Source organism: Haliotis asinina, chromosome 16 (genome assembly GCF_037392515.1).
Source record: "Haliotis asinina isolate JCU_RB_2024 chromosome 16, JCU_Hal_asi_v2, whole genome shotgun sequence".
Classification (NCBI taxonomy): domain Eukaryota; kingdom Metazoa; phylum Mollusca; class Gastropoda; order Lepetellida; family Haliotidae; genus Haliotis; species Haliotis asinina.
This window is the reverse complement of record NC_090295.1, coordinates 47,986,649-48,007,672: the sequence shown is the minus strand read 5'-3', so window position 1 is coordinate 48,007,672 and position 21,024 is coordinate 47,986,649. Positions and strand designations below refer to the sequence as shown.

General features: G+C 36.1%; 1 protein-coding gene across 8 annotated transcripts in view; it reads right to left on the bottom strand.

Annotated features, from left to right (window-relative positions):
- The window catches only part of LOC137268927 (rap1 GTPase-activating protein 1-like), a 299,889-nt gene that overhangs the window by 23,266 nt on the left and 255,599 nt on the right, over positions 1-21,024 (bottom strand). For all 8 annotated transcript variants that reach the window (XM_067803536.1, XM_067803537.1, XM_067803538.1 and 5 more), the window contains 2 exons: positions 10,327-10,414; positions 771-854 (listed from right to left, as the gene is read on the bottom strand). In XM_067803536.1, coding sequence (XP_067659637.1) covers positions 771-854; positions 10,327-10,414 — 172 coding nt within the window. The remainder of the gene's footprint in view (positions 1-770; positions 855-10,326; positions 10,415-21,024) is intronic.

Sequence of the window (21,024 nt, the reverse complement as noted above, 5' to 3'; positions counted from 1 at the left end):
TTAAATCTGTTGATAATACATCTAATCTGAAATTCCAGACAATAATATTATGCCAATGACTTCAAAGTTCTATAGTTGAAAGACAAAGAGCCTATTAATAATTCATAGAAAAACTGATTGAACTTGAAGACTCGACACACAAGATCAATTTTCCCTGACATTACTCCCAGAGCTTTGGAGTCAGTTTTCTCTCCTAGGATGAAATTCCAATACATGAATTTAACTTCAAAGGAAAAACAACCCCCTTACTAAATTGCTACATCATGAGATATTTTTTAAAATTTTTTTAGAGAAAATATGACACATTGAAAACATGGCAATGAGCTGTGAGTCTGTTTTATGTTGCCAAAACTTCAGTCATTTTCTTAAACAATTCAATTTGTTAAAATTTCAAACATAAATAAATTACTCCATGAAGGAAAACTGTTAAATTTAATCCTCAACTCAATCATGTTCTGCAAGAATGTCTAGAGAATATGAACAATATCCTATTTGTGAAGAAAATATCTTTGAAAATACTTTGAAGAATATAAAATAGGTTATAAAAGTAAAATACATATTAATCAAACATTTCCACGATAATAAACCTATAGGAAAATATGCTCAGTTTAAGCTGAATAACCCATCATTGAACTGTGAAAGTTCAGGTTAATATAAACAGCGGTAGACATGTAGTATGACTGTGTGTTTGACTATATAAGGCATGTGAATGTGTTAGTGGTGCAAGAGAGAGTGGTGATGTAAAGCTACAAATTAACTCCAGGGTTTACCTTGAAGAAGGCTGACATATCACACCTCTGGTCGTCGATTCGCTTGCCCTGCAGACGTTCCAACATCTCAAACAGGTCTGCATTCTGAAAGAGAATTGATCAAGTATGACATCTAACATGCTCGATTTAATCAATTTGCACTTAAATATTTATAATTAGGAACATAAATCATTATGCTGAGATGTCAGATAATGGTCAGTGAGATGTAATATTTGAGGCTAAGTGCTTAAAGCCATTTTTGACAGTGTCCCTCAGTTATGTCACAGTATGTCAGACTGACATCAGAAGAAACTGTAGTACAATTATTGCAACATTCATTCCTCTGACATCAGTGAATTAGTAAAGACAAACCCGAGGTAACTGTGTACAACAAACTTGACCCTCATGACTGGTTCAGCCATACCTTACTTAAGCCTATCCATACAGGTATCTGTAAAGTATAAACTAGGAAATGGTATCAGAGTAAACGTATAAATGACATAGCAGAAAGGCTCATGGTCAACTCAGATGGAACCATAACCATGAATAACAAAGACCTGTTGATGTGGACTGTGGACAGTCCTCAAAAAGTATCCACAATGAATGAACAGGTTAATGACAGTTCAGCTCCTACTTTTCCATGCAACAGTTAACGTGAGTGAGTGAGTGAGTGAGTGAGTGAGTGAGTGAGTGAGTGAGTGAGTGAGTGAGTGAGTGAGTGAGTGAGTTTAGTTTTATGCCACACTCATCAATATTCCAACTATATGGCAGCGGTCTGTAATTAATCGAGTCTGGACCAGACAATCCAGTGACCAGCAACATGAGAATTGATCTGCGCAATTGGGAACCGATGACATGTTTCAACCAAGTCAGCGAGCCTGACCACCCAATCCTGTTATTCCAACATTTAACGACTCAAATGGACCACTTATTTTAGTTCACTATAGTTCATTACATAAATTTCAATTAAAATACGAAGCAAGTGGTAATGACCAAATAGACCTTTTCTTAAAAGTCATTTCATAATAATCTGTAATTTCTGATGACTGTAAACAATATCATGTTCACATACTGCAAACCTATGTGAGGATTCAAACCTGGACCTTATGCCCTAATGGATGCAGTCATGGTACAGTCACATAATTCACCGCCTACCAATCTTCTGTGATATGGAACATGGATCAGATTATTAACCATTTATTGTCTTGCTGGATTTATTATTTAGAATCATATAGCTGGAATGTTGCTGAATATTGCTGAATCCAGTATACACAGCATCACATAAAAACATATGACAGAAAAGATAAAATGTTAATAAAGTATGTTCTCCCTACAAATTGGGGGTGGGGCAGCCTCATGGTTCAAGTTTCCACCTGTTAATCTCTACCATACAAACAAGAGCATATTCAACTAATTTGCATAAAGAGCACAAGATTCATATCTATCTAGAGATGTAGCTCTAAAAATATAAACAAGCTCTGACAGCTTAATCTGTAAATAATAATGCGGCTTGTAGATCTGAATACTTCAATATTTAATACCAGGTATGACTTGTCATCTTACTGATAAGCATCCACTGCCATGAAGTCTGTATCATAAATAAAATAATCCATATAAAATTAAACCTGTCCATATATCAAATCAAGGTATAAATATCTAGCAGGATGGGTGGAATACTCTCAATGGTTGTACATTATCAAGAGATAAATACATTAATAAATGCCACATGTGTAATTTCCAGCCTTGAGGAAAACAGTTTAAGGGATTATAACTCAGATTTCTCGTAAATATAATTAAAACATATCTCTAGATTTCAAATGAAACAATCATTAGATTAATTTACTTGACGTGTAAAGAACCCAAAATTACCTCAAAACTGTGCGCCATCCGAGAACTAGGCTTGTAAATAAGACAATGTTTTACATGCTGACTGCAGTCAAATGAAACACCCTCATAATACTGTCTTGACGACTACCATCCATCACGGCCTGCATGCCTTCAATCATTATAAATCACTTGTTGCTTTTCCTCTTTCTGTCTAGTCCCTTGCCTCTGGTGGCCAATGGTCAGCAAAGATGACCACAGGTCACTTCAAAGTCCAGGGTGATATAAGGTGTTATGCCCCAGCTGCATGTGCAAGCCATGTCCCACATGGCACATATGTAATACTGTTACACAGGTACTGCAACCACATGTGTGGAACAGACAAATGTACAGTACACATCATAAATATATGCCACTCAACCCATTAAACCTGCCTGAGGCTTACAATCATCCTCAACCTTGTCTAGATAATTCACTTTTTTACTTAATGATATTTTTCCAATAGACTACAGAATATAGTACAAGAGCTTGAAATACCTTCATTAGGCTATTAACAGGAAACACGACCCTAAAACACTACACACATTAAACCTAGAAGCTTAGAAAATATCAATAAACAATTTATTAAACTCATTACCAAATGCAATTGAGTAGATATTGAAATAAATAACGTATCAGCTTATACCACAGGCAAAGCCATTTTCTTCCAGAAATAATTAAATTATATAATGTTTTCCAACCATGAACTAATTCATTCACGCAAGTAGGAGTGCTCTTACAGGATTGTGTAAGGAGTAAACGAGGTATTAATTATGTTGTGTCTAGTCACTAAGGGAATTATTCAGGTTCCCTGGGTACACCTAGTAGTGACTGCCTGAAGGTATATCAACATCGTGGGATGGAGGACTCCATTAGTTGGAATGGTGTGCTTGCATTTAACTACACAATTTACTCCTATTGTAAATATTCCCATGTCATTAGAAACTTTGTCATTCAAGCATAGGTCATTCAGTACTTTGTTTCACAGCAGGATAAACAAACTGTTGACTTTTCATATTTGTACATTTTTCCTGAATAATCATAGATTACTTATTTAAGTCATGAAAATCTCCGACAGATTAACATGTGGTAGGCCTTCCTTATTTGAGTTTGGTTTTAGAGAGTTTCCTTTCAAATACTTTACACTGTAATCACAGTTGATTTGAAAACTGATTTGAGCATACCTAAAGTATATGACAAAACATTAGTGGGAAAATGTCAGTGATGTGATAATTTGCAGACTTTTACATAAATGTGTCAGCACCAAAACATCATAGGTGAACAGTGGAACAGACTATTAGAAAAAGATATACAATCAAGAAACAGGTTATAGATGCTTGGCAACAATATGGTGCCACGGGTAAGCCCCTCTACATGCACTCCACCCTAGCAATGATTTAAAGCACAACTCTGGCTACTGATGGTTATAAGAAGTTATGCCAGAAAATAAAGACAACAGACACTAAAGTCTCATAACTCTATGCTTTAGCACTGGTTCACAAAAGACATAGTGCAACCAATACTTAGTGGATAGAGTCCCTAAGACATATTCCGGCCTGAAGACGACCTAGGTTATAATGTCTACAGTAAACTAGCAAGCTAATCACAGAGGTCCCAGGGAGTGTGTTTTAATCACTGTGCATTAAAGAATTTAACCTTTAAAAGTTTAAATGCTTAAAATTATTTGTGACATCTCCAATATGTGATTGTAAACAGTCCTGGCACCAATTACAAGTCAGCCATGAAGCTAAAAGTAACATTAACAGGCTCTCTTTTACGTATTCAATCATATATTGGGAGATAAAGGTCTTATATGCATAGGTTGTGAGATAGGCTTGCTTTAACCCCCTGGATGCCGAGTTTTTTTTCAAGCGCACAAGCGTAAGGTTTGAAAAGTGAACGTTTTGCGAGATTTGCGCTCGCGTGGTACTGGATCTGCGTACGACTATAAAATTGCACAGAAATGTAGAATATTTAATTTCCCATCAGTTGGTATAAATATATATGCGGCTACCTCAGGGGTCTGAGAAATAGACACTGCTAAAAGTTGTCCAAAACTTTTGTGTGTGTTGAAAAACAGTAAATTTCTCCGTTTTTTATCGTGCACCAATAAAAGCACTCTGCTTTTTTTAATTTGGCATCTTTGCGGAAAGTGTGAGTGAAGAAAATACTGCTTGATATCTGAACGACATAAGTGTATATGAAATGGATGTATGTACTAATGCATAACGTCATAATCACAAAATCAAAAATGACCTGCAATAAATGTCAAAAATCGATTTTCTACCATGACGTCAAACGTCGATACAGTATTCATGCACGTATAAAGATAAGGGGGCATAACTCAGCTATGGTTTACATTAGGTCAATGTAACTCCGATCACATGGAGAGAATTTGCTGTGGATACCGACAGTATATTTTCGTGATGTTTTGTTCACAGTGAACCAAACTATTCCAATACAAAGTTCCCCAATGTGAGAGGATACCGTTTGGTAGATTCACAATTTGTAAGATAAGATGCCAGTGTACTACATCAAAAAGCAGGTCATAGCAAATTGGATGTCCCTATCCGATACATATTTTAGTTCTTAGATTCCCATATTCTCCTGTTTGTGTAGATGTATTTTTATTAATTTTGCATCATTATTAACGAAGTAACAACCACAATTTCAAATGTAATGAAATAACTGAAAATACTGCGACATTTTAGTTGACGTCACGGCATGTTTCGTGCATTTTGTGACGTCGGAAAAAGACAACTCTGGTTGCTGATTAGTATATATCTAACCTAATTTCCACTCAATGTGTAAAAGATCTCGGCTTCTGTGTCAGAATTCAACACTTTTTAGACAAAATATAAAATGAATGGTTTTATCACTGAAATAGTGTCCTGAACATATCAACAATTACACGGTTCTACTACATATCTTATTGTGAGCAACACGCGCACCTGCCTAGCATCAATTTAGCATAAATGAAAATTTCACAATACCTGATTATTCATTGAATATTCATTTAGGAAATAGACTTTTCTTCTCATGATTATGAAATCAATTCCATCATAAGTATACAAAGATATTGCTTTTTCAGTACAGAAGTATTAGGATATGGACGTAAGGTTTGTCCAAATTAAGACATGACCTGGTTTATATAGTTTTAACAATTTTCGTATAAATATTGTTTGAGTTAGATATTCTGCCATCAGATATATTTTAATCGAATTTGAATTGACATTATTATCGAGAAAAATGATAATGAATCATGAAACGTTTTTGACAAACTCGCACCTGGTCAATTAATATTCATAATTGTTTTGTCTATAAAAACGACACAAACCAATACAATGAACAAGACAATTCCTTTAAATAGTAGTATGTGCGCCCCTACATTTAATAAAATGTGCAAATCATTTTCATTAATATTATCCGTTTTACTTATAAGTTGGAATTAAATCGCTGTTTATTAACCTGTTCATATGAAACTGCAATATTTGTCCCAACGCATTGAATATTGCACATCACGGGAACTAAAGCACATGTTGCAGTAAAGGCTACGTGTGATCTTCCAACACTTGTGTAGAGGCTTAAAATGTGGTATAGTTCACTTACTGAGTCAATTTCCCATGTAAGTATTATTCAAACAATCAAAAGCTTTCAAAGAATAAAAACGCATACCTTATATCCACATATGATATGGTGTTGAACATGGATATATGTAGATAATGAAATCAGTTTCGTGAAAAAATATCTGAACGATATGCAAAATATACATCACAATACTGAAAATGCAATCGGAATGGTATGGGCATTGTGTTTACTCTTGTTCAACCGACCTTCACCTCAAGAAATTGCCTAATAAGTGCAACAATGTTGACGTGTGACATCACTACCGATGACCGATTTCTTTCAAAATGGCGGCTTCGCTGAGAAGAGTACACAGGAATTTGCAAGGACTTTTTGCTTGATTCAGGGATCTTTTGTATATAAATGTGACATGTAAGTAATCAGAATTATTCTGACTATCTGTGTATTGTTATGTGTTTTTGTCGTTCACATTGTAAATGACGGAAGAAGCCAGAAATGCAGATAAGTACCGTTGTCGTTCTGCGTGATTTTGCGTCAGTCATGGCGTCACGCTGCACTAAAAGTTTTACAGTTTCTCATGAATTACCAAATGCTTTCATTGCATCTGTTTTCAGTTTGCTTTTTCTTGCTACGATACTCTTCCCCCGAATATACTAAAAGTATTGAGCCATTGTAAGCAATGATTAGACATCTGGATGTTGGAAAATTTCCGAATATGCTACGCAGTGTAAAATTGGAATTTTTCTTTGTTTACAGTTCAGTCAAGCGCTGTCTTTCGAGCACAGCGTTCGTTTTCTTACAAAGTATATTTCATTTCGTTTTGTCTAGACAGTTGGTATTGGTGACAAAGACCTTTTGTAATTTGATTCTAAGATGCTTGGGGAATTCAATGATGCATTTGTCGCAGCTAACTATGAAGAATACATGATGCAATAGGCGTCTCAATACTGGCCTTCTCGAAACGTGATTTTGTAAACACTATCCAATATGGCGGAAAGCGCACTTCGGCGTTCGTGTAAGTGTATTTTCGAAAACATCCCAACCGATTCTAGGTACATCGGTGACGTTTCAGAATTATCATTACTGGTTACATGAAAACTTGATATCACTGATCATTAATATGCTATTTTTGAAATTCATCACTCCCAGTAATTATCCGATTTTCACATTTCAAAAGATACTGCAAATAACGCTGTGAATCTCGATTTTGTACAGTTTGAAAAATGGCGACATTTACGATGAAGCCTATTTTGAAAGACGATTTTAAGCACTTTAGCTTGGTCTGAGATAATAGTGGATGGTATCAAGAAACTGGGAATTTCCCGCAGAATTAAAAACTGTGAAGTATTTATATATGCGTGGTATATTTAGAATTTTATCGGACTTCCAAGTGAGGTATGTAGAGGAGGGACATATATGTCCCTAAGGCATCCAGGGGGTTAAGGCTGTGAAGAATGATAAGTCCATGTGTGTAAAGGAGTAGTAGGGTAGACTAGTGTTCACTTGTCATGTCAAAGATCTAGGTTCGATTCCCCACACAGGTCTTATGTGTGAAGCCCATTATCTGGTGTCCTCAACTGTGATATTGCTGGCATATTGCTGAAAGCAGCATAAAACCAAACTCACTCACTCCATGTGTGTACAGTCATGTAATCAATATAAGTAAACCTAGATAAATATATGTTACAAGGAAGCCAGTCTTTTATAGGGTTAAGTAGTTCTTAGTAGTTACATCACCAATACGTAATTATGATTTAAACTAATAATTATTGCCTGAGTGACCTGTGCAAGTCTAGCTGTAAGAATTTTTATTATCTTGTGTTTTCATTTGTATTTATGTGTGTTGCTGAACAGCTTACATGGAGAAAGCATTGATATACTGAAATGTCCTCCAGTCTGGTCACTGATTGTGCTCATGTAATTCCACCCAACACTCAATAACCCCTTTTTGTTGATGTTATCAAACAAGGTATATCAGTCTGGAACATCAGAACATTGCCTCTTATCAAATGACTGTAGGAACTCTAGCCTTGATGACTATCATACACAACAGTCTGGCTGACAGTAACCAGGAGTCAATCCTGCAGCAGACATCAACCTGGCTTACACATCATTACCAGCCTAGTCTGTATGCCTATTTTGAGTGAGTGAGTGAGTAAATGTGAGTAGGTGGGTGAGTGAGTGAGTGAGTGATGTTTAATGAGTTGTGTTTAATGCAGTTTTCAACCACATTACATTTATATTCCCTTGCTGATTGGCTTAATGTGGGGAAATAGATCATATATTTCAGAACTGCCTTGGTGAAGGCTATTAGGCTGCATTAAAAAATTAAATGTTTCTCGGGCACATTTTTTTAAAAAGCGAGGAGGACATCAGACTTTTTTTCATTTTAGACAGAAAAAAAACTGATGAGGGAGGAATTTGTTTTTATTTTTGTTTTCTCTCATCTTTGGAAGTTTAGTACATGTTAATGAGTTGCAGATTCAGTCACACTCATTCTTATAGTGGACAATTGGATGATTTGGACATGGCCGCGTCAAAAGTATTTATTTAAAATGACAGCAAAAAATTGCTACGTGCACAAATAAAAGTGACACACTGATGTCTGAGAAACATTTCACTTTTTTATTTAGCCTTAGCAAGGTGAGGGAGTGAGTGAATTTTGGGTGGGTGGATGGGTGGGTGGATCTATTTCACTAATTATCAGTTTTCCTAGTTTCAACGTCTACTCAAACCTCATAATTCAGTCCCAGATTACTCTATAAAGGAGACCTTCTCACCCTCATGCACACTTAAATAATTATTTTGATTGAAAGCCAATTTAATGTTCAACATTGGAGTTAAGATTCAGCCATTTCTGTCAGATGTCCGACACAATGGCTCCACAAGTTGGCATATGTAGGTTATAAATGTCACCAGTTTTGTGGCAAGTAGTACAGCAAGCCTCTGGCTAGTGATTGACAGGTTATCATAACAACGTATGACATTTCTCTGTTTGCAATGACCTCCACATGCAGATTACATCCCCACCTTAGTCCTAGTTTTAAAAATACCAAGTCCGATTAAAATTTTAAGAACATTTTTAATTAAACAATTTCAAGGTTTAAGGTTTCCTTTGAAGAACATGGGCATGAACTTTTTCATCGCAATGGCTATGACTGTAATCATGATTGCTTTAGTTTTGTACAAGCAATTTGAACCAAAGCCTTTTAAGACACTGATTAACAGCTACAAATTCCATTTGTGCCCCTGAAGGAGACGTATGAATATTCTTTTTCTCTAAGAATAGGAAAAATAATTCTTTTTTCTCTGATGTTTTAATTTCCATTACTGAAAAAAATATATTATCACTTGTCCAAACATATTTTTCAGAACTTCAGAGTACACACATGAACTGACCTTCACAACCAGTATTACATTCACTCTAAATATCGAAGGTTTTAGGCCTCTTGCTATTATTTGGGTTTCAAAGGGCAGCAAAGCACATCAGAACTTGTCCTAATCATATGTTGTGAAAGTCATATTCGAATAACATACTTTTACCAGTCTGGATATGTGCCAACAAAAATACACAAGGTATTAATAGAAAATGTTTTTTGTTTAATTATGATAATATTTGTTATCAACAGAATATTCACTGCAGAATTGTTACAATGATGTTCATGATGTCATGCCAACGTAGTTGGAGTTGATTCCAACCCAAGAATTTATTGGCTGGTCATTGTCACCAAGGAAAACTGACACACTGATAAGTCTGAGAGCAAATCATAAAGAAATTATGCCTCAACCACAATATAGTTTAGTTTAAGCCAGAGAAATCAATTGAATTAACAGATTCTTGCAATTTCTCAGTTCGCTATTTTTCCCATCAGGATCTGACTTTCACCCTTACTGATGATTACCTAAACTGTGTCACATTTTTTCAAAAACCTCCAACAATTTGTACACTGTCACATGAAAATAACACATCAGCTAAATGGAAGTGGCAACCATTTCATCCTGAACTCCATATGCTTTTTTCAAGGATATTAACTTCACCAAATCCATGGCAGATATGAGGTACTAGGGCTTATGATGGCCAAATATTGGGGAGATGTGTCAGGTAGACAATAAACCAGCTGGAACTCACTTTGTCTTCTGGTTCTGGTGTTGGACCTGGGCCGGGTGTGTTGGGTAAATGTGCCTCACAGAACAGCTGACTGTCCATAGTCTGCTTCCTGAAATACAACAATGCTTGGTTAGAACAGCCACACAGACATCATATCTACACACTGAAGCAGAAATGTGATACAGACATTGAAGCAGACATCTTATACAGACACTGAAGCACGCATCATATACAGATACTGGAGCAGATGTCTCATACAGACATTTGAGCAGACACTTCATACAGACATTGGAGCAGACATCCTATAAACAGACACTGTAGAGACATCTTGTATAGACACTGGAACAGATGTCTTATGCAGACTCATAGATTGACATTCTACACTTGAGTTTGACTCCTTTTTCTCATACATTCTCTGTGGCCAGGACAACAAACAGACACAGAGTGTACATAAAACAATATTAGTCCAAATCCCTTTAGGCAGTCCTTGATCATTTGGAAATAGCCTTTCAGAGGTATTATTGTATAACAACTAGACAACTATAACAGCTTCATCTGGATTAACTGAACATCAGGTTTTCCTTCCTTTCAAACTCTCTTGGTTGAATACAAAAAGGAAAAGTACTTGGTGAGGCATAACAGAAGAAAATGACAAAATGACACAAGTAGCAAGACTGTTGGTGAGGACTGGTTGATCAAAACGACACAAGTTGCAAGACTATCAGTGAGGACTGGTTGATCAAAATATCCATCCTGTTCAAACGTGAAATCATTGAGAAGTATATAAACATATTTCTAAACACCAATTTCTAACCTTACAAATCTTACACACTATGAGCAGTCATATGACACAGAACACAGTCATAAGCAATTTTCATTTCATCTGAAAGGTGTAGAACTGTTCAGAAAACAACACTGCACAGCTATATCACTGATCATTTAATACAAATCTATTTTGACAATTATGTGAGGGCTGCATTGTGATGGAAATCAAAATACTTGCATGAAGGTTGCAAATGTATACATTGTCATACCATCTACTGGGCCCTAACCATGAAAAACTATCAAACAGACTTTTGTCCTACTTCCCTGACAACTGTTGATAGATAATGAAAGCGCTTCCTGTTCATGACATGAGATTCATGACTTGAAATATCAGTCTAATTCACAAAATAACACAATAATCCAATTATTCCATGATTTTGATACAAGATTTTCCTCCCACTCATATACGCTATGGTGAGGTGAAAGGCAGCCTCAACAACTGCATTTCTATTTTGAGATCAAATTTTGTGATAAAAGCTTTGGAAATTATCAGATATGATTACCAGGGATGGGATGCCTCCTCTAAAGCTGAATCCTGTTTTGTCTGATAGTATTTCATGACATACAAAACCACAACCATGTCACTTCACAATCAAAGTTCTTGTGGTCCTCCAAATAGAGGGTTAGGTCTATGATACAAATGTTAATTTGATAACAAAACAAAATAAGTCCTACCAAATTACACAACAATAACTAATAATTTAATGACAGAAAAATGTACTACCAACTGATATTGGAACCACAGAAAATATCAATTACTTTTCTACAAAAGAATACTTGGAAAATACTAACCAGTGATATTCTCCAGAAATCTCCAAATTTTTAACTGTAGATTTTTCCAAACTTCGAAACTGATTTTTTTTCAAGAGCCCAAAAAATTCCCAAGTGCCGAACAGATTTCCTTCCACTAGCAGGGGAAGTGTCTAATTTGACCACTAACTAAATGACATCACATGCTAGACATTCCGCCCCTGAAGGGTATTCCATGGCGTGTCTTGTTATCATAAGCCCAAATCCCTTCACAGTCGTATATCCTCAAAGCAGACAACCAAAGGACAACCTAAGGAAACTGAATCCAACTTGCCAATTATTACTCCAAGATTGTGGGAACGTCCTTCGATGACTCGAATTGCCAATAGGAAAGGCTTCATTAAAAATAGCTCTGGAAGGAAGTTTACATTATAAATGACGACCTGTCGGAACAAAAGCAGTCCATGATCCATGACATGAGCTACATATGGATATCCTAGGTAATGATACACAAGGCATGTATTTTCAAGGCGTGTACTCTCCAACTGATGAGAAGCACCTGTTGAGGGTATGAATATGCAGCCAAATGGCTGTCAGGTATAGGTGAAATCTACAAGGTGTAGTCTTTTCACACCTCATTACACTCAAGCCTGTTCACTGTCCCTGATTAGTGAAAGTGATATTGTGATCACGTACTTTGAAACTTCATTTTCCTCTTCAGTAAACATGGAATATCTCGGCTTCGTGATTACCCAGAATGTCTCCTTGTACGACTAATGTATTAATGGTAATTGTAATATAGGTTCTGAACTGTCTGCTGGCTTTTCTTATGTATGATTAATGGTATATGTTCACGAAATAATAGCCCCAACACGCACAGCTAGACCTGTTGAATGAAGGCCACTTCAGGGTGGTCAGGGTGGAATATGTTAGACTGGGTAGTTAGAATAGGTGAGTGAGTGAGTGAGTCGATAGGGACACAGGGTAGGCCGTAGGATCGTCATGAAGGTGAAAACAGGAAATCAAGAAGGACACCAGCCATCAGAAGAGAGTATGAAAAAACATTATAAATATACAGTAATACCCAACAACAAAAACATCGTTAAAACCCTGAAAAGAATCACGAATCACAATCACAGACTCACTTTAGTTTCTGGAGAAACTTGATCAGGATACACCTCTTGCCCATGTTCACAGATTGGAGTATACTTCTACGACTGACATAATAAACATCTCCAACTGTATCTGACAACCAACAACTCCTGCCCATGGTACAAATCCGTGTCTACTAGTATGACTGACGTAACAAACATCTCTGTCCGTGTCAGATAACAACTTCTTTCTTAGAAGTTCTGATTTCTTAAAATCCTTGTAAACATAATTTTTCTGCAACGTAGATTAAAAAGTACATCCTGGAATACATACAGCTGGACTAATTAAAGAAACATCCTAGTGTCTATCTGACACTCATTGTTGGTTCTGTATTACACAACAGCTGTCATTGATAAGCCTGTGAATGAAATATGCCTGTGCTATCTTCCACGATACACTGTGCAAGTTAGGTGTTGGTAAAATGATTTGGACAAAGCAGTTCTTCATGTTTTTCAGTGATTACATGGCAAATGTTCTCACAACAAATCACTAAAACATATTGTCTGCTGGACACAGGAACACATACACTATTTGGGTTAAGTAATCTATCATTTAAGTTGTGCTAGTCAGATAAGACTCTTTTTGTAAAAGGACAGAACAGAATATGATATATAATTCTGTTGTTTTTTCACTGAGAGACAGGACTTACTTTTCTGCACATAATATTAGTTTCACTTATTTTCCTTAATCTGGAAAGGTAAGAAATATTTTCTCTGGTGTCGATGACACAACAGGATATGGCTGTTCTGTTGATGAACCCCTAGTGTCACCACAGAATTTGTTATGAATTATTATAGTGTTCACAGCTACTTATGCTGTTAATGTCTATGGAAATGGCTTTTAACAATAATGAAAACTGGTTATTATCAGAAGTCAGTGTTTCATATTTGTGACACAAGTGATTAAAATTTAATTCCTCCTACATCACAACATTTTCAATTTAAGGTAACATCCATCAACGTGAACATAATCATTATACACACCTAATCAACATAAACCCTCTTGGGCTGATGGTTCAACATTCCACAAGTTGACACATAATTTGAAATTATCCATGTTGCCATGGCAACTAAGTGACAGCTCATATGACCAAGTGAAATTAGTTCATCTACTCATGTGTTTTGTACACATCAGGTCACTAGTTCCCTGTTAGAGTTGTAGCCCACCTAAAATACATTAACAAGACCCTCTTGATAAAAGATATGGGATATGCAATGACTTGATAATTTCAATGTTCCTTTTAAGTGGAAAATATTCATTCAAACCAATATCAACTCCCTTTTACTGATGTTTTAAACATGCTAATACCTAATTTGGTATGAATAATCTTGAATGCTAAATTAGAATAAACAAAATAAAAAAAGACAAAAATAAAAATTGATCATAATGTTTGTTTTCAAGTGATAAGCAGTTATTCATTCAAAACCAATATCAACACCTGCTTATTCACCTTTCAAAACTGTTAATTTCTAATTTGTTTTAAAAACAATGAATACCAAAGAAATATGATAAATAAAAATAAACATTTGAAATATTTACATCCTTAAAAAATAGTCATGTCATTATTTCCCACAAAAATGTAAATAATCATTTTCCATTTGAACTGGTTTAGTATTGTGAGTCCTAGTTATGCATGGTTCACTGTGAATGAGCATTACTCTGACTTCTAAACCAAGCAGGACCACAACAGGCTGACTTTACTGTAAAGGTTATACAAATGAGGCACAGCAAGCCAACAACTGTCAAGGGCTGTCAAAACAAAAACTAAAGATTCTGACAAGTGGGTACTTGACATTTACAGGGTATGTTTTTTCTGACATGTACAGCACACCAGTGGAGGGGAGGTATAAACTTTAAAGGGTAGATTCAAAATTAGGATCCCAGTTTGGAACATTTAGAAAAGGTGGTCCACTGTTGCCATGGCAAACTGTACATACACTTCCATCAGAAACAAATACATTAAGGGTGTTTCATTTGCACCTAGACTAACACCCAGTATCTGAAATGAACATATTTTACTGAAAGAAATTCATAGCAAAAAGCTAGTAATACAATGAAATGGAGCCCTGAAACTTTCTTCACTTTTAGAAGCAGTGGAGATCTAGACTTGCCATATTTTCTAGACCTGTGTGGGCTTTCTTGTATGTATTTGCTTCAGGTCTGTATGACAGACTAAATTGCACCATCAGGACTCAAGTAAATATATGTTTTTCACATTATTAAATATCATTTGAAGCACCATGCTTAAGGGAACATGACTTACACATGCTTATTAAATGAGGAAAAAGAATCTAATAACTAATTACAAAACAGATAGTTAGTAATGTGATTTAGCAACAATTTCAAAGAATACAGCACACCACATTCATATTAAAATGTAAACTGAAACACGAACACATTGAACATGCCCTTATAGATAAAGGCAAAAAGAAAGGTAAATGATTTAAACTTAGTACATATGCACTCACCTAGTTTTACACTTCTTAGGCATGTTAATGTCTAACATCTTATCAAATACAGCAAAGCTCTGTCTTCTCACGACTGAAAAAAGCTGACAAATATTGGTTCTTATATACACAATTTCTCCTACATCTTTGCCAGTGATGAAATCAAGTTGTGATATAAACATCCTCTGCCATCTTGTGAAATCAAAATTTCTTCACAACAAGTCTTCTTTTCAAAAATAACGCCATAGATTTTCTCCCAGAATTCCATCACAAGACTATGTATGGTCAACAGGAAGGCCACAGTATTTACAACCTAGAATGAAATAACCATTGGCCAAATCTAATCAATTACACGTTAACTGCAACGATTTGTACGTATTCTCTAGTGGTCTAGTGATTGTGATGGACAGATATCGATTAATCCCGCCCACTAGTTGTCTGTCTGCAACACACAGTGCATTGCTATGAAAGGCGATGGAAGGCTAACAGAACAGATCCTGTCATATGTCAAAGTTCAAATGTATCGTCATTGTTTTTTGCTGCATGTAAACAGATGTTGATATGCCTGTCAATAACATCAACATGTTTGAGTTATTGATGGAACACAACATTGATGAAATCTTCACATTGAAATTCACACTGGTAAGAACTCAATCAAGGATTAGTTGGATTCAAACTCATGTATCTTGAAAGCAGAGGGAAGTAACTCTGAACCTTAAGGACCATGGCTGATGTAAGGGTACCATTAAACAGCCAAAATTGAGTTTAAGACAGTAACTTGTTTGACTGTGTTTTTAGGGATAATGGGTGTTGAATGGGGGTGGGTGAGTGAGTGAGTGAATTAGTTTTATGCCACACTCAGCAATATTCCAGCTATACGGTGGTGGTCTGTAAATAATCAAGTCTGGACCAGACAATCCAGTGATCAACAGCAGGAGCATCAGCCTATGCAATTAGGAACTGATGATGTGTCAACCAAGTCAGCAAGCCTGACCACCCGATCCCGTTAGTTGCCTCTTACAACAAGCACGATTTACTGAAGGCTAATTTTAACCTAAACATTCATGGGTGAGTGGAGTCATAAATTCTGGGGACCTGTAGTAAGTTTTCTACATTTTTCAGCTCTCAAAATTAATCTAAATGGCAAAATAGTCTCTTTGATAATTCAGATTGTCAGTCTGTTTGTTGAGAAACAGCTAGGAGTGCTTTAAATTTATACTTTACCAGGATCCAACACCAACTGGCTTTGTTGTATCATTACACCTGGTTACATACTATCTTTACAGTAAAATCTTAAATGATACTAAACATTTTTATGGGCTTTTGAAATTAATCTTTTCCAACAAAAATTTGAATCAATCATATAAAAGTTCTTTGTAGAAGAAACAGTGAACCCCATCTGGATAATCTTGTAAGGAGAACCATAGACTGGATTGATGAAGTCATACATGAACACGAAAGGTCACCTACATGATGTCCAGATAATCTCGAAGTGTTTGAGCTAGTCATAAACTACCTCAATATCTACATGCGCAGGTTCCATGTAGCACAGAGCACCTTCTGTAGCTGCCCCAACATCAAATGTCGGACAAACTGTCAACTCACAAAACATCTTTGTTCCATAATCCTACATCTTGATACACCCAAACGACATTTTGAATCTGTCTTACACCGGTGATATTCCAGCACTTAACAGTCGTTGTGGTGTGGAATGCCTGTGGTTTGGTAAGCAGTGCTGCTGATAAAAATGACAAATGTGCGAACCATATGATTGAAATAAACAGAATTTTTTAAACTAACATAAGCCTCTACTTTGGAGACCATGACTTTGCATTATCAGTTGTACCAAAGACTATTTCACATGAATTTCACTCCTTACTCATGAACAAACTTTTTAAACAGTGTCACATGTGATATATACACCCTGACACTAAATGCTGTTGTATCTAAAGTAAAATTAACTTCTATACTGAAAACTGTTTATTTCCATTCTACCATGATGAAAAATAGTGGTGTAAGCATGTACACTGTGTGAAACGAGATTAACTTAATCCTGTGTTTACAGTGGTTCTTTTTTTTATTGGAGTGATGAATAAATGAGGTTTTTACACCACTTTCAGCAATATTTCAGCAATATTTCAGCAATGTCACAGCAAGGCATGACCACATGCCATACTCACTCAGACTCCATCCTGTCAGGGGGATTTCAGCAAACATTGTGCTTTGCTACACATCGTATAACTATTATGACATCACAACTCAATGTGACAATAGATCTGTGACATCACAGTCACATACAAAATAGAGGCATTTTTAATCAATGTCGGACTCCATCTTGTCAGGAGGATTTCAGCTAACAATGCTTTGCTACACATCGTATAACTATTATGACATCACAACTCAATGTGACAATAGATCTGTGACATCACAGTCACATACAAAATAGAGGCATTTTTAATCAATGTTACGTATTGATACATTTGTCAAATCTGCTATTTTAATCAGGGGAAGTGATTGTCATTTGGTATCTCTGACTGACCATTTAGAATCTACGTCCAAATTCATAGCAGAATTATATGTCCCTTCATTAGCTATTTATTCAGTCAAGTAGCATGTTAGTAAAGTCATTAAAAAACTGAACACAGGCCCACAACTGGAAGAAAACACATATCATAACGTGTAGTCAAGCATAAACAAATATGTCACTAATTCAGGAAGCAAAAATATTTTGTTTGTATTTTTTGTTAAATTCATTGAGTACATGCAACCAAAACATCATGAACAGTGACATTTTTTGGGTTCAAAGGGACCATCTCAAAATCTAAAGTGATTTCCAATGCAATAACCATAACATGTCTAGTTCAATAGGTACATAGAACACCAGGGGTTAAAAAGTGAAAGCATGCCCTGCCCTCACACAATAAAAGAACCCCACAAGAACAATCACATCTCATGGTCTGTATGACATTAAGAATAATTTATGTTGATAAGTTTTCATGTTTTGAGACTGACAGTTTTCAGTAACCTCACAGACAACACCCTCCAGGCGTCATCTGTATGTCTGTGTCACATGTTACTGTGACCAGCTTCTCTACAGAAAGACACCGCGATTTTCCTTAGGGTTGTGACGAGGATCTATCGTAATGCTTTGAATGTCATTGTAATTAGTAGCAAGGCTTGGGTGTGGGCAATATGATGACATATTTCATGCCCTTTCAGTCGGGCTTCACTGATCCAGATTTTCTGACATAATGATGATATGATGGTACAAAGAAACCTTAATATGGTTAACTTTGACATTTTCAAGACAAGTTCTGTTAACACCTAAATATACAGATAGTCAGATGAACAAAAATCCAGATTATCAACAGAAAAACGAAAAATAAGACAGAAAAGCAAGTAGGATACACACTGAATGAGAAATGGGAAAAAGGATGGAGAGAAAAAGGGAAGAAAAATAGACGGAGAGAGTGAGAGAAAGAGGAGAGAGGCAGGATAGATTGAGACTGAGATGCATGGAAAGAGAAAGAGAAAAACAGACAGAAACAGACCCAAATGAAACTCCACTATATCTACCACCTGCTCTCCATCTTTTTTTTAAGAGACCTCTTTTTCTAAGGAGCATACACTGCAAAATGTAATAAAAAAAAAGGCTTTTCAAATCATTCCCTCAAAATGTAATTCCCACACAATACGTTTTAAAAACAAACCTGAGCGTTGATGTATTTCTAACAAGCTCCAAGGGAAGGGCACCACACAGTAACAACATAGTTTCAGATTCACATTTCACAGCGCTCGTCAGTGTTGATGTTGCCTTTTTAAAAAATCTACTTTTTTAGCACCACACCTAACGTAATTAGAGTGGGCCTTCCCCGTTAAATATTTTAGCATATGATGGTGAGCTTAAACAATTTCCTGCACTGCACCAAAATAAAGCACACTGGCACTGAGAAACTTTAGTGCAGTCATTTGCTTGAATACTTATCACATATTTGAAAACAATCTTTCACAAAATAGAGCCATATCTACACAACTGACAGTACGATATTTGAAAATAAACTGCTCAATGAAAAACAATAACTTCAATAATTTTAGACCATATTAAGGACAGCAGAAATATTTTTCCTAATAATAACAACACTAAAAAATTTGAATTTCAACTGAAAATATCTAACGTTTTTAAGTAGCTTTCTTAAATATTTAATTTCCTAGGTACAGATGGACATTAAACTATGTCACTAAGGAACGTTTCCTTCAAACAGATGCATTCCGTAACATCACTAGGACAGGGAAGGACAAAACCAGTATGTCACAGGCTGTAAAAAGGAATAAACCCTTGAACATGCATTCTTTAAATTCTCCTTTGAGACACATCTTTGAGGTCATCAAAGCAGAATGTGTTCATTGCCCAGAATCCAACAATACAATATTGTGAAAAGTTCATGTGTGCCGCCGGAAGGAAGTTGATGACAATAAAAAGCCAACAAAACAGAGAATTATTGAGCTCGGGAAATGCGTTTCGATGATGGTAACGATTGATAAAAGAATACTGCATCCTCGTCTGTAATGAGCACTGGAAAATCATATTGAAAGCTTAACAATGACACAGTGTCAAGCTGGGATGAAACTCTCCTTCATTAGAGGGTTTGTTAAGAGACAATTTGAAGACCCTACAATCGATGAATGTTACTTGCAGACTGTTACCAAAGTTGTATTTGTTTGTGGACAGTGGCCAACCTAACTTCAACACAGTTGGCAATAGGCATCGTGGAACTGTAGTAATTGAAAAATCATAAATCTTTCAGACACAGCCATAGACAATATCTTCCAACACAATCCCCAACAATACCAAGGCCCAATTCCAGAGTTTAATCGTTGTAAGTCATTGTTGAAGAATTGAACTTCCCATTGTCTTGGTGCAGAGATTGTTCTGTTGATCCCTTGGCCTTATCACACGAGGATGCCAGTAACATAATTGAAAGTCAGTAATAAACTATATGTATCACAACTGTCTCAGTACTTTGGTGCCATGTCTTGGTTTACGGAAACGTTTTATCATACTGCAAAGAAAAATGACCAAATAGTTGGAACTGTACTCCTCTCCTGGGATTCTGTTTTAATTTCTGAAAAGAGATAGTGGGTGCATCCTTGTAGTGAATTCCCTGAAATATCGACCTTTCTTTATGAAAAATGTAAAACAAACTGAAATTGACATCGCCAAAAGGGTGACCTTGACATTCACCTCTTTCATGAAACGTGAGTGAATAAGGCAACAGCATGTAGTATATGCTTTCCCCAAGGACCCATGCTTGACACAAAAGGCAACTCTGCTTGTTGCAAGAGGCGACTAACGGGACTGGGTGGTCATGCTCACTGACTTCGTTGAAACATGTCATTGGTTCCCAATTGCACTGATCAATGTTCATGCTGTTGATCACTGGATCGTCTGGTCAATTACCCACAGATCACTGCCATAAAGCTGGAATATTGCTGAGTGCAGTGTAAAAGTAAATTCACTCACTCACTGCCTTCAGGATGGTTAATT